At 43.7% G+C, this 14819-nt stretch overlaps 1 protein-coding gene across 1 annotated transcript; it reads left to right on the top strand.

Moving 5' to 3' along the window:
• The first annotated feature begins 12644 nt into the window (after positions 1-12644).
• LOC309397796 (syntaxin-3-like) lies at positions 12645-14465 on the top strand. Its single transcript, XM_081964146.1, has 2 exons — positions 12645-14255; positions 14422-14465. Exon 1 carries the CDS (start codon positions 12805-12807, stop codon positions 13702-13704), a length of 900 nt encoding a protein of 299 aa, XP_081820272.1. The 5' UTR covers positions 12645-12804; the 3' UTR covers positions 13705-14255; positions 14422-14465.
• Positions 14466-14819: the final 354 nt, after the last annotated feature.

Here is a 14819-nt window from a genome sequence, read left to right as displayed (position 1 = left end):
TAATCCTTCCAAAAAAAAGAAGAAGAAGAAGAAGGTGCACATGATTAAATTGATTCTATTTTGGTGTTGGTTTTTTTTTTTTTTGCGTTGATTTCAGGGGTTGGCTTCTAAAGTTCATACCTTTGCATCCACTATCTCAGGTCCCTTTAAAATTATAAACGCTTCAGGGATTTTTAATGCCACTTGAGAATGGCAGACCAAATGTAATATTTATATGCAATGAACTATTTGGGGTGTTTTTTTTTGTATTGTAAAAAAAAATGTAAATTTGTAAAGATTTTTTTTTCCTAGAGTTTTTTTCTTTCTTTCTTTCCTGGGGGTGGGTAAAAGACGGGATGGGGATGAATTGGGAGGGCGAGGAATGTCACAATGTAATTTAGGATGTTTCATTTTCCAGCTCTGGGATTATCTTAATAAAAAAAAGAAATCATCTCATTCTTTGCATTTTGCTTTCTTGTATTTTCTTAACACTGGAATACAAAAGAAGGGTAATGCTAATAATTTACCTTAAACATGCCGCTCCTGAAAATGTCTCTTATTTGCAATCAGTTCAAGGTATGGGAAACTCACAAAAAGCCAAAAAGTTAGAGAACTACTGTATTTTTCGGAGTATAAGATGCACTTCCCCCCCCCCCTAAAAGAGGGTGAAAATTTGGGTATGTCTTATACACCGAATGTAGCAAAAAACATGAGGCAAGGAGGAAGTGATGCTCTGTGGCAATCCCTGCAGATGGAACAGCTTATTGGGGGTATTCTAGGAGGCTGATTCACCTGCCAATCAGCTGCTCAGGCTGAATCAGGCTGCAATAATGTGCTGAAGCTGACCTGGCTGTTTGCTATTTGCTGCAAGGAGGTGTCAGAGTTTGCAGCAGCAATCACATCCAGAAAGCACACACAAGTAACTGATTCAGCAGGATTCAATAACTTTTCTTTATATATAATATAACACATGAAGTAAATATACGATACCAAAAGCAGGTTTTCCAACGTGGTAGTTCCAACAAAATACAAGCAAAACACAAGCAGAGGAGAAGAGTTTCAGTTTTAGTTTCAGATATCAGCACAGCATGCAGCTTTAGTATAGAACAAACAGCCCTCAACTCTCTCACACACTGACAGGACGCTAGCCAGATGAATACCTTGGATGCTGGTAGGCAGAGGCAGAATTTTTCTTATTTTCCTCCCCAAAAACTAAGGTGCATCTTATACTCCAGAACATCTTATACTTGGAAAAATACGGTTGTTTTGGGTTTTTTTTGGGGGGGGGGGGATACACAGAAAGTGCCAGTCATACAGATACTCAATTTGTGACCTCAATTGGGATGGGAACGTTTACAAATTACTCTATAATCCTCAGGTGTTCTTTGGACCATTTTGCCTAGAAGTAAAGGAAACCACCAGAAATTCTTTACTCCTATTGGGGACAATCATTCAATGGGAGAAAAAGTCAATATTCTAATTAATCTGTACCATAGAGGAAATCAGATTTATAGCCAGTGATTCGGGAAGCTTGTATAGAAGCTGGGAGTGCAGGAGTGGTTTCTGTATCAGCCTGGCCAAATGCGTCTCCCCACAGAAAGGATGTCAAGGACATTGTGAAAATGGGCCCCCTGTTTTCATAGCCCATCCTGGTCAGTAAGTCCAAAGAAAGACTGTATTTCTCCACCCTCAAGAGAAGAGAAGCAGAGAAAGGTCAGGGAACCAAAGCAACATCTAAAAGAGTCAACCAAACACCTGTATCCAGACTAAAAGGACGTAACTCCCCAAATAAACGTACTTCGGAAAACAGGTTAATGTGACACCTGTTACTAATTCTCAGAAGGCTTAATGGGGAAGAGGGTGGGGCTGGAGGGGAACGGCAAGTTTTCCTTGCTGCTCTAGGTACACAGTGAACTTCCGCAAACCTAATCCACCCCCTGCGCAGGCTGCATCCAAGGAGATTAGGACTGAGCCCTTTATATTCCCGCTGATGACATAGTGACATGCAACAGGTGGGAGAAACGGATGGAAAGTTTTAAAAAAAATCTAATTAATAAAATCAGCAACACCTCCAGTCTCAGGTTTAAAAATAGAATCGGGCTACCTTTGTACCCAATAAAGGACGCGGTGGCTCGGGCTAAGATGCTTATCAATCATAAATGTTGGCAGTTCGGTGGTTCAAATCCCTAGTGACGCATAATGGAGTGAGCTCCCATTACTTGTCCCAGGTTCTGTCAACCTCGCAGTTCGAAAGCATGTCAAAATGCAAGTAGAAAAATAGGGACCACCTTTGGTGGGAAGGTAACAGCGTTCTGTGCACCTTCGGTATTTAGTCATGCTGGCCACATGACCACGGAGACGTCTTCGGACAGCGCTGGCTCTTCGACTTTGAAACGGAGATGAGCACCTCCCCCTAGAGTCAGGAACGACTAGCACATATGTGCGAGGGGAACCTTTACCTTATCTTTGTACCAAACGCACACCTGAGATCAGGACAATGGCTGCACCCTCTGGGAGAAAATACACATAACACAACCAAAGGGTCTTTTCTACCCAGGCAATTGCAAATCTCAAAAGACAAGAGCTGACAGTTAGAACAATTAATCAGTGGAACAACTTGCCTCCAGAAGTTGTGAATGCTCCAACATTGGAGGTTTTTAAGAAGAGATTGGATAACCATTTGTCTGAAGTGGTGTAAGGTCTCCTGCCTAAGCAGGGAGTTGGACTAGAAGACCTCCAAGGTCCCTTTCAAGTCTGTTATTCTATCCTATCCTACCCTATCCTATTCTCATTGCTATTCTATTCTCTCTTCTCTTCTATTCCTTGCTATTCTATTCTCTTTTCACTTCTATTCCTTGCTATTCTATTCTCTTTTCTATTCATTGCTATTCTATTCTCTCTTCACTTCTATTCCTTGCTATTCTATTCTCTCGTCTATTCATTGTTATTTTATTCTCTCTTCTCTTCTCTTCTCTTCCCTTCCTTTCCCTTCCCTTCCCTTCCCTTCCCTTCCATTCCATTCCATTCCATTCTATTCTATTCTATTCTACTCTACCTTTCTATAGAATTTATTGGCCATCCATCTTAACCATCAAGGTTAAGAGGACTTAACAATCACGATCTTTGATTGGATAACAATCCAGAGTTTCATAAGATCAACAGGTGTCCTGGACCGGATCACACTAGTTGTCACACTGAACAGAAGGCAGTTCTCTTCCTATGTATTTATTCTACTTCTACCCCAAACACATGCCCAGCAACTCTGGCCAGGAGAATTTCACTGGGATTTCCTTCCAAAAGACGTTTCAAAGGCAAATGCCCTTCCATCAAAAGGAATGAAAAACCAGAAGGAAGGGGAGGAGAAGGAAAGAGGCAGGAGGGTTTTTCTGCACCCCCTTTCTAAGTAAAGAGAAGATTCAGTTGCCCAATGGGGCCTGAAGGTTAAACGGAGAAGATTGCCGGTTTGAGTCTCTCCTTCACATGCCACCTGCGGGGCCTTCCGGCTTCTCCTGAAGCCTGCCTAAAGCCTTTGCTCGTATCAGCTTTCCCAGGCTGCGTGTTACTGAATATGATTCACTCTGCAGAGAGCTGCACCACCATGAAGCCTGAAGCTTCCTGAGCCCCAAGGCAGAAACTGCGCGAGTGCCGATTTCCTGGACCTCTGACATCCTGTCTTTTCCATCTGGCCTTGACTTGAAAGGCTGGTTTCCATCAACCACTCCACCTAATTGCTTTGTAACAAAGACAGAATCGCTTTTTTTTTTCAGGATTGGTCTTTCCAACCTCTGGTTTGCTCAGAGCTGATCTGTGAGACCTCGTGTCCCAGAAGCATCTTTTCTCCTCTCAGCCCTTCCATACATTCACAGTGTTGTGCGAATTCAGATGCAATTCACGAGAAGGTTATTCTTTTGATGGAATATGGTACTTCTTATGTACCTCTGTACCAAATGTTTATTCTGAAAAATAAGGCAGGTCAGCTTTCCCTCCTTCCTTCCTTCTTTCCTTCCATACATCTATCCATCCATCCATCCATCCATCATTTCTTGCCTTTGTTTCTTTCCCTTCTACTTCCTTCCTTCTTTCCTTCCTTCCTTTCTTCCATCCATCCATCCATCCATCCACCCACTCACCCACCCATCCACCCATCATTTCTTGCCTTCCTTTCTCTCCCTTCTCCTTTCTCCTTTCCTCCCTCCCTCCCTCCCCATTGTCTGTCTGTCTTTCTTTCTTTTTCTCTGCCTCTTTCTTTTTTCTTTCTTTTTCCCTGCCTCTTTCTTTCTTTCTCTCTTCTTTCTCTCTTTCTTTTTCTTATTCCTTTTTTCTTTTTTCTCCTTTTTTCTTCTTTCTTTTTCTCTGCCTCCTTTTTTCTTTCTTTTTTTCTTTCTTTTTTTCTTTCTTTTGTTCTTTTTTCTTTCTTTTTCTTCTTTCTTTCTTCTTTCTTTTTTCTTCTTTCTTTCTTTCTTTCTTTCTTTCTTTCTTTCTTTCTTTCTTTCTTTCTTTCTTTCTTTCTTTCTTTCTTTCTTTCTTTCTTTCTTTCTTCTTTCTTCTTTCTTTCTGAAGCTTGAAAGGCTACCAGAAGGACTGGTCACAATGTAGACTAAGCAGTGAAATCAGAAGTGGTGAGAATGGACCACTGTCAACTGAACTAAAGTCAGCTACTTGCCCTTGGGAAAAAAGCCAATGGAAGGTACTGTGCATACAACTGTGAAGGAATTTCAATGTTTCATCTCGTTAAAGATTTGCTAATTAACAAATGTTTCAATATTCTTGTCCCTTTTATGTATTCCACACCTGACAGACAAAATGTTTTGTGTTCTGGATCAGTAAGTTCTCCACTTGCTCTGAATGATGTCAGAGCATGATTCATTCATTCTGAGTTTCTGTCAATGATTTACCTGAACTTTTTCCAGAGCAGGTGATCTAATTAAACTACAAGGGTTTTGAGATTTTTCTTTAAATTAGTTACACATTCCAAAACAGGAAAATGGGCTATAAAACTGTTGAAATCAACAGGAGGAATGGCAAGAGAAAGTTTACAGTTGTAGAGAGGTGTCTCGCAAAGTTTAGGAAAACGACAAAGGAAAAACCAGAAAGAAAATTTACTGGCCCTAAATACACTCAGGGCCAATTTAGTATGCTGTGAATATTTTCTCACAAGAGCATTTTAAGCAGGCCACCAGTATTGGGCGAGTGGGATGGCATGGTGGCTGAGAGGTTAAGAAAGCCAGCAGTCCAGGCTTGAGACCCGAAGCGCTGCGTGATGGGGTGAGCTCCTCTTCCTTGCTCCAATTCCTGCCCACTCCTAGCAGTTCGAAAGCATGCAAATGCAGATAGATAAATAGGTACCACTTTGGTGGGAAGGTAACAGCGCTCCAGGACATCATTCTGGCCACATGACCGCAGAAATATCTTTGGACAGTGCTGCTCAATGGCCTTGAAATGGAGATGACCACTGCCCCCATAGTTGCCAATGGCTAGCAAAGTAAAATACAAAGGGACTGCTTTACTTTTTTTTTTGTAGGTACTGGAGGGCACTTTTTATCACCACATCCCCCCCCCCTTTTCTCCCTTCCTTTCAGATTGCAAAATGATGGATGGGATCCAGATAGATAAAGCACCACTAAGTATGATAGCTATTGTGACACCTGCATCTACATTAAATAAAGCAGTGTAAATAGTTCACACCAATATTATACATACATATATGAGACACCTAAATATATGGATTTTTTAAAAATCATCAGCCATCAGCTCATCCTTGACAACCCCTTTTCATCTTTTTAACTTCTTAAAGCAACAATGTTTTTTTCATCTTTTTAAAGAATAAAGTAGAGTAGAAAAGAATAGAATAGAATAGGAGTAGAGAAGAGTAGGGATAGGGATAGGGAAAGAATATAGAGTAGAATAGAGTAGAATAGAGTAGAGTAGAATATGAAATAGGAATAGGAATAAGAATAGGAATGGAATGGAATAGAATAGAATAGGAGTAGAGAAGAGTAGAGTAGAGTGGGAATAGGTATAGGGATAGGGAAAGAAATTAGAATAGAATAGAATAGAAAAACAGAGTTGGGAGGTGCCTTGGAGGTCATCTAGACCAACCCCCTGCTCGAGACCCTATACAAGTGGCTGTCCAATCTCTTCTCGAAGGGAAGCTATTCCGTTGGTTAATTGCTCTCACCTTTAGGAAATTTCTCCTTTGTTCTATGTTGTTTCTCTTTTTGGTTAGTTTCTATCCATTGTTTCTTTTCTTGCCTTCTTGTGCTTTGGAAATTAGTCTCCCCCCCCACCCCCCAATATCTTTGTGACAACCCACATGACATTCAAAGACCTATCTTCTCTTCCTAAATGACTTCCTGGTTATATTAAACATGGGTTTTTAAGGCATATTAACAGCTTTGAGGGTGGGGGAAAGAACTGAAATGGTTCTGTAAAGGACTGCGAAAGCCAATCTTTGGTTCTGAATAAATTATTTTTTCTAGTTCTTTTTGCACAGAACAAAAACCAGTTTAGATGTCACTGAAGCGATTTAAAAGATCATGAGAAATGCTGTGATTTCTACAGTTTTGCTAATGATGCTAAAATCTAATTACAAAAATGGGAATCACTGTATCATATCCAGGGCATATAAATTGAATTTTCTGGTTCTCCTCTCTTCAATGCTGATATTATTATTATTATTATTATTATTATTATTATTATTATTATTATTATTATCATCATCATCATCATCATTATTTAAGAAGTCTCTGCAATGTGGTACACAAGGTTTAGCTTAATGTTGGATGTGCTGTCTGATTTTTTTACCACTGTAAAACAAGGGATAATTCCAGATTGGTTTTTTTTTTTTCCTTTCCAAAATGAGGAGACGGTAATAACATTAAGTGAATTAGGCTGTGACCAAACTAATCTTTTGACTCAGAATCATTAAAATAATCTAAGCGCCTACCCGTGGAAGAACATTAAATCCTGCTGATCCACCTACCAAGATAGTGATAGGCTTTGGAGCAGTTTCATTTGAAATTGATTTAGTGAGCTACAAACATGTGAAGCAATTGATGTCAGTCCTTTTAAATCAGATGGGGGTTATATCTGCAGCTCCAGTTGGCGTACGGTCCTTGATCTACATTTAAGGGAGGGGGTCGGGGGTTGGACCCAAATAGCCTCCAACCAGGGGTGAAATTCAGCAGGTTCTGACAGGTTCTAGAGAACTGGTAGCAGAAAATTTGAGTAGTTCGGAGAACCAGCAAATACCACCTCTGGCTGGCCCCAGGAGTGGGGTGGGAATGGAGATTTTGCAATATCCTTTCCCCAGGAGTGGGGAGGGAATGGGGATTTTGCAATATCCTTTCCCCAGGAGTGTGGAGGGAATGGGGATTTTGCAATATCCTTTCCCCAGGAGTGGGGTGGGAATGGAGATTTTGCAATATCCTTTCCCCAGGAGTGGGGAGGGAATGGGGATTTTGCAATATCCTTTCCCCAGGAGTGGGGAGGGAATGGGGATTTTGCAATATCCTTTCCCCAGGAGTGGGGAGGGAATGGGGATTTTGCAATATCCTTTCCCCAGGAGTGTGGAGGGAATGGGGATTTTGCAATATCCTTTCCCCAGGAGTGGGGTGGGAATGGAGATTTTGCAATATCCTTTCCCCAGGAGTGGGGAGGGAATGGGGATTTTGCAATATCCTTTCCCCAGGAGTGGGGAGGGAATGGGGATTTTGCAATATCCTTTCCCCAGGAGTGGGGAGGGAATGGGGATTTTGCAATATCCTTTCCCCAGGAGTGGGGAGGGAATGGGGATTTTGCAATATCCTTTCCCCAGGAGTGGGGAGGGAATGGGGATTTTGCAATATCCTTTCCCCAGGAGTGGGGAGGGAATGGGGATTTTGCAATATCCTTTCCCCAGGAGTGGGGTGGGAATGGAGATTTTGCAATATCCTTTCCCCAGGAGTGGGGAGGGAATGGGGATTTTGCAGTATCCTTCCCCTGCCACGCCCACTGAGCCACACCCGCCAAGCCATGCCACACCCACCAAGCCGTACCCACAGAACCAGTAGCAAAAAAAAATTTGAATTTCACCACTGCCTCCAACCATATTTTTCTGACAATGCCTTGTTTCTCACCTTGGTGCTTGGAAAAACACACGAACATGGTAACTCTTTTTTAAAATCTACACAATGCCATTTTTATTACTTGCTCGAAATATAAAATACAAAGAGAAATTTTTAAAAAGAAATAGAAAACTGGGGGAGGAGGGGAAAAAAAGAGAACATATGGTGCAAAGAGGGGAAAGGAAAGGACAAAAAGCACCAACTTCCAACTCTCTTTAGCACAGTAGCAGATAACAACATTACAACCTCAGGTTTTTACTTTCATACAACAGTATATGCTAGCCATTTCTATACTGATCACAGTAATTTTTAAATCAGTGTTAATACACAAAAACATACACACACACACACTGCCAAATCTTTTCCTCAGACACTGGATATCACCCTTGTCTCTAGTCCTGAGAAACCCCTACCCCTGTTAAATTCGGCCCCAATATGTCTGATTAATCCAGGGGTGTCCAAACTTGGGAACTTTAAGACTTGTGGACTTCAACTCCCAGAATTCCCCAGCCAGCATGTCTTAAAGTTCCCAAGTTTGGACACCCCTGGATTAATAGAATAACAGAGTTGGAAGGGACTTCCAGTCCAACCCCCTGCTCAAGCAGGAGACCCTATACCATTTTAGATAAATAGCTGTCCAGTCCCTTCTTAAAAAGATTTTTTTAAAAAAAAATTGCCATCAGGTTTTGTCTGCTAATCTAGCCCAGCCTTATGTTTCTGATAGTTAAATAGCATCAAACCTTTTTTATTTTACCTTAGTACTCAGCTGCTTTGAAACTCATCAACTTTAGTACTAAACGCACATGGTTGCTAAAATTTTGCTCCGATACTCATCGTTTCTTTGGTACTCAACACACCGGCTAGAACTTCTAGGTGTTAGCACTTCATGATTACATTATTCTTTATGGGGAAAATGTGTTTGGTACTCATCACACCTCCCAGAACCACTTAACCATTTACCGTGATACCTTTGTTTTCTCCTTTATTGAAAGACATTCGTCCTCAGCCAAATAAGGACCAAAGAGAAAAAGAGATGTGTATGTTTTATATATTTATTTCAATTTTACATTTATTCCGGGGGGGCGGGGGAAATGATTTGACTTATTTAATAACCATCAGGTCATATTCTGCCCAGAGTTTTATATAACACTCTGCATGAGGGACCCATGATTTGGTTACTGAATATGATATAGCAAGCAATAAATAGAGCAATAAACTATCCACATGCATTTGAGAGTACCACTGTATTTTATTGAGAGAGACAGACAGACAGACAGACAGACAGACAGACAGACAGACAGATGGAAAAAGAAGACAGAAAGATAAAAAGGAGAAAGAGAAACAGGCAGCAAGAAAGAGAGATGGAGAGAGGGAAAATAAGAGAGAGACAGAGAGAAATGGAGAGATGGAGAGAGACTGAGAGAGAGAGAATGAGAGAGACAGACAGGGAGAGAATGAGGGGGGAGAGAGAGGAAGGGAGGGGGGAGGGGGGGAAAGACAGTCAGACAGACAAAGACAGAAGGAAAAAGAAAAGAGACAGAAAGAGAAAAAGGAGAAAGAGAGAAAGAAACAGGCAGTAAGAAAGAGAGAGAGAATGAGAGAGACAGACAGACAGAGAAAGGAGAGACAGAGAGAATGGGGAAGAGAGAGTAAGTTAGGGGGAAGGAGGAAAAGACAGACAGACAGACAAAGAGACAGAAGGAAAAAGAAAAGAGACAGAAAGAGAAAAATGAGAAAGATAGAGAGAGGGGGAGAGAGAGAATAAGAGAGAAACAGACAGAAAAAGGGAGAGAGAATGAGAGAGAGAGAATGAGAGAGAAAATGAGGAGGAGAGAGAGAGAATGAGAGAGACAGACAGAGAAAGGAGAGACAGAGAGAGAATGGGGGAGAGAGAGTAAGTTAGGGGGAAGGAGGAAAAGACAGACAGACAGACAAAGAGACAGAAGGAAAAAGAAAAGAGAGAAAGAGAAAAATGAGAAAGAGAGAGGGAGAGAGAGAGAATAAGAGAGAAACAGACAGAAAAAGGGAGAGAGAAAGAGAGAGAAAGAGAGAGAGAAAAGGACACACACACACAGAAAATGAGAGGGGGAGACAGAGAGAGAATTAGAGAGAGAGAGAACACAATCCTATGGTGGGCTAAGTTTGCATCATTAGCATGGAGAGAATACTGTCTGCCCTAAAGAAAATCAGAGCTTGAGACTTAAAGAGTTTAAACAACTGGAAATCTGCCAACTTTTTGTTCCTGGACTTAGTGGCACTCTGGAAATGAATGGCTGCACATTGTTCCTTGTGGCTATTACGCACATTTCGATAAGCCAAGGAAACCTATTCAGAAGAGGAAGTTGATTCCTGTCAGGCGCTCTTACGTCAGGTGGGAAAGGTAACCTGTTTGCTTTGAAAGTGTGTGTGTATATATATACCTTAAAGCTACAGGACATGAAATCAACTTTGAAGGAGCCAGGTTAATCTCCAAAACAGAACACCTCCACAAGAGAATAATCATGGAAGCCATCGAAATAGAGAAACACCCCCACAGCATGAACAAACGTGATGATACCTCCCGCCTGCCAAACATCTGGAAACCAGCCCTAGCCAACAAACGAACACCACCCACCACCCAAGCCGTTACAATACAAAACAACAATGCACACACAGCCTGCACCAATCAGCACCAATCTACCAATCATGATACAACCACACAACCAATCATTCCACTTACTGAAACAAAGCCAGCACCCCATCCCCTCCCACCAAGACTTACAGAAAGATGGCAGCTCCATTCCCATTTTAAGCCCACAGCTTGAAGATGGCAGGTGAGATCCTGCCGAAACGTTGCAAAGACAATCTCAACCTTACACAGGAAAAGACCCGAATACAACAAAACCAGCATACCTACACCCATGAAAATCTATGAATATATATATATTCAAATCAGGGAGGACTCACAGAGTCCAACCAAGACAGCCACAGGTGAGCAGTGAGTGAGTGATCAACTGATCACATCTGGTCTTCACTCCTGACTCCTTGGTCCCTAATCCATATTTCTTAGCATTGGTAAAAAATGGAACTGGCCTATTCCTCTTAACCGAGGCCTTCTCAATAAAGCAGATGTCATCCCCAAGTTCTCATTCTCACACATGCGTGGCAGTGCCCAAAGACCAGCTGGCCGGACCGGGGCGATGCCTGCCATGTGTGTCACCATAATGGGTCTAGGCTGAAGCCCTACTTCCTCTTTCCTAATGCCATTGCAGAGGTCCCCCTTTGGTGCTACCCAGGAGCTAATCGGAACGGTTGCAAGCTAATTATGGAACATTCCTCAGAGCCTTGCAAGACTTCGCCCAGGGGCCTGAAGCCTTGAGAGCTCAAATTGCAAAAACGGTCAGCGGCTGGTCAGTCGTGGAGACGCTATCTTCAATTCCTTCCCAATAGTGACTCTGCATTTATCATCTATTCACAGACTGGCCATTACCCTCGGTCCATGCTGTCCAGGAACAGTTGGAATGAGCTTCCGGTCTGGGCAATAATGACCTCCCAACTCCAGTGCGCCCTGCATTCTTGTGAATTCCTTGGATGGGATTGTGTTGAGTTTTGATGATGATTTCTTGAACAAGCTGTGGAGGGAGAGTTCACACATAACGCTACACGGTAAACCATTGTTCACGAAGCACAAGGCCTCCATGCCAGGGGTGGGTTCCAGCAGTCACTACTGCCGCTTCGCTCGTGGCCGCCCTGCGCATGTGTGCTTTGCGTGTTTCATGTGCGCGCATGCGCAGTGCAATAAAAATTGCTCTGCGCATGCGCCGAAGCAAAAACCAAGATGGCAGCGCCTACATCGCCGCCCGGAGAACACATTCAGGGGCGTGGAAGGCCTGGGTCGCTGTTGGCTCCAGCGACCCAGGCCGTCAAACCACTACCAGTTCGGCCAAATCGTTCCAAACCAGTAGGAGCCCAGCTCTGTTCCATGCACATTTCACCCTAAGTCAAAGCGTGACAAAAGTAGCACTACACAGCCTTTCAAAAGCTCTTCCCTTTACACTCCTCTTAAGATGTATATCACACCTTTCCCCCCTTAACGGAAAGCAATGTTAGCCCTGAAGCAACCATCCTGGTTTAAAGATTGGCTGGCCCAAAGTCACCTCACGTGTTTTCATGGCTTACTTACAAATTTCCAGCCAGATTCCTTTAACAACTTGTGTTGCTAACTTAGCAACAGCAATGATTCACTTAGGAACCGTGGCCAGGTAGGTTGTAAAACGGGGCAAAACTCACTTAACAACTGTTTCACCTAGCAACAGGGTGCAATTGTGGTTGTGAATTGAGGGCTACCTGTATCTTAATCATTGTACCACTTGGTTGAATGAGGCCTAGTTATTTACCATTTTGGCAGCTGCTGTTCTACTGTTGGGCTGCGTGCCACCCACCCCTGGCATGGAATGTTGTCCAGCCGGTCGGAGTTGGCCATGTGATCCCAGGTAAAGGCTGGCTGAGAAGCGGATTGCCATGGTCAATATTTGCAATAGCTGGAGGGAGGGAGGGAAGTGTGTGTGTGTGTGTGTGTGTGTTTTAAAAAAAAACCTCCTTCTCCCGGCTTCCCAGCCTCAGCAGCTCAGATTGACGCAAAACATTTCTGGAGTTGCTTAAAAAACATTCTCAAAGCCAATGGGTGGATCTTGCTCACCTCCTTCCCTGCAAATGTTTCAAGCATCAAGGAGAGCCGAAGATGAAGGACAGGCTGGAGGAGCTGAGGAGGCGCATGTACGAGGATGGGGACTCTCTGGAGCTGGGGGAGTCCTTCTCCTTCGACAATCCCGTTTTCCAGGAAGACGAGAGCAGCCCTGTGCATAAGGTGCTCCAGGAAATAAGCAGCCTCTCCTCGGCTCTGGATAAGTTGGAGCAATCCTCCAAGAGCATTGCCAAGAAGCAGCAGCGGGTGCTTTGCTGCACCACCGAAGCAAGCATCGGTGAGGAGAAAAAAGAGCTCGGCACCATGAAGGACATGTTCACCAGAGAAGCTAAGGCTCTCCAGCCAAGGCTCGGTGACATCCAGGAGACCCTGGCCAAGGACAGGGCGAAGAGTCTGGCCATCAGCCGCATTCGCCGCTGCCAGTTCTCGGTGCTGGTCAACCGCTACCGAGAGATCATCACCCGCCATTATGCCAAGGAAACCCACTATGTGGGGAAGCTGAAGGAGCAGATCCAGAGACAGACAGAACTGGCAGGCTTGCATCTCCAAGAGGAGGACATCAAGCAACTGGTGGAGAGCCCCACGATGCCGCGCATCGTTGGCCAAGACCTGGAAGTGCTCAAAGCCAAGCAGCACCTCGCCATGGCCCAGGTGCGCCACCAGCAGCTGCTGGACTTGGAGGCCCAGATCAGCGAGCTCCATTCCCTCTTCTTGCACTTGGAGATCCTGGTCCTGGAACAACAAGAGGTCCTCAACAGCATTGAGTACAACATCCTCCACACCACTGATTACGTTTGCCAGTCCAACGAGGAGGTCAAGAAAGCCATCAAATATCAGCGCCATTCCCGGTTGTCCGCCCTCTTGTCCGCACTCCTAGGCCTTTGCACCTGTTGTACATGCCTCTCGTGCATGGCAACTCCGAGTGTGTTGCGCTGAATGACAACAAAAAACAGGACAGAGCTGTTTCTTTCGAGGAGGAAAGAGGAACCTCATTGATGACCGAGAACATCATGGAGCACTGAATGTGCATTGGAGAAGAAGTCTGCCTGGATAAAGGGGGCTGATGAGCACTTCCAAAAAGATAGTTTGGGCTTGAGTCGAGTGGAATATTTTGCTTTGTTTTTTGCAAAGCAGAAGAAGAGACTTACTGAAGTAGGAGATGGGTTTCTGCAGAGCTCAACTCCATTTTTTGCTTTTAACAGCCCATGAGTACTTCTGGATGCAGGCTCCCATGGCCCCATGCTCAGTTGTAGGTTTTAACTACCAGGATTCAACTGCCTTCTACACCAAGAGAGTCTGCTACACCTGACGAACTGTAGCGAGTGGATCGGTTGTTCTCCTTTTCTGTTTTGGGATCGGGGTTCATCCCTAGGGCCATCATTAGGGCAATGACAACGCTGTTGTCTCATCAGTTCCTGGACCATTTCCTTGAGCCGCAAGCGAGATGCCCGGATTTACAACGAAGGACCTGTAATATTCCTGAATAGGTGACAACCGACCCAATCACTGTAGAAAAGTGCCTTTGCGAGAGCTCAGACTCTCTCTCTCTCTCTCTCTCTCTCTCTCTCTCTCTCTCTCTCTCTCTCTCTCTCTCTCTCTCCGATCTTTGATGCTTTTGTGCGTTTCAAAAATAAGACTTTTGTTTTTCCAAAGACGCCCAGGATTGAAGCAAGCTGCTTCAGGAGGCGCCATTCAGACAAAGCGCAGTCCGCAGCGTCTAAAGGCTTCAGCCCAATCTTACAAGGGCTGGTTTTAGCAGATGGCAAAGGACACCCGAAGAAGTAAGGAAATATCCGGAGCTGAAAAACAGGTTCTGTGGCAATAAGCACTTATTTCTGACTTCCCTGAAATGCTGAAGTGAACAACCACGCATGCAATTGTAAAATATATTAAAGTCAAGCAATATATTTGCAATCCTGGATCCTCCTTTCTCCTTGTTCCCCCCCCCCCCCTCTCCTCACCATACTGTTTTTGCCTAAAAATATTTCCTAATATTCTTGCAATGTACCTCCTATTGATTTAATCCATGTCCGTGGGAAGAAAACGAGGCA

This window comes from Natrix helvetica (assembly GCF_964273705.1).
Source record: "Natrix helvetica genome assembly, chromosome: 11".
Taxonomy (NCBI): Eukaryota; Metazoa; Chordata; class Lepidosauria; order Squamata; family Natricidae; genus Natrix; species Natrix helvetica.
The sequence above is the reverse complement of the archived record's forward strand: the minus strand, read 5'-3'. Positions and strand labels throughout refer to the sequence as shown.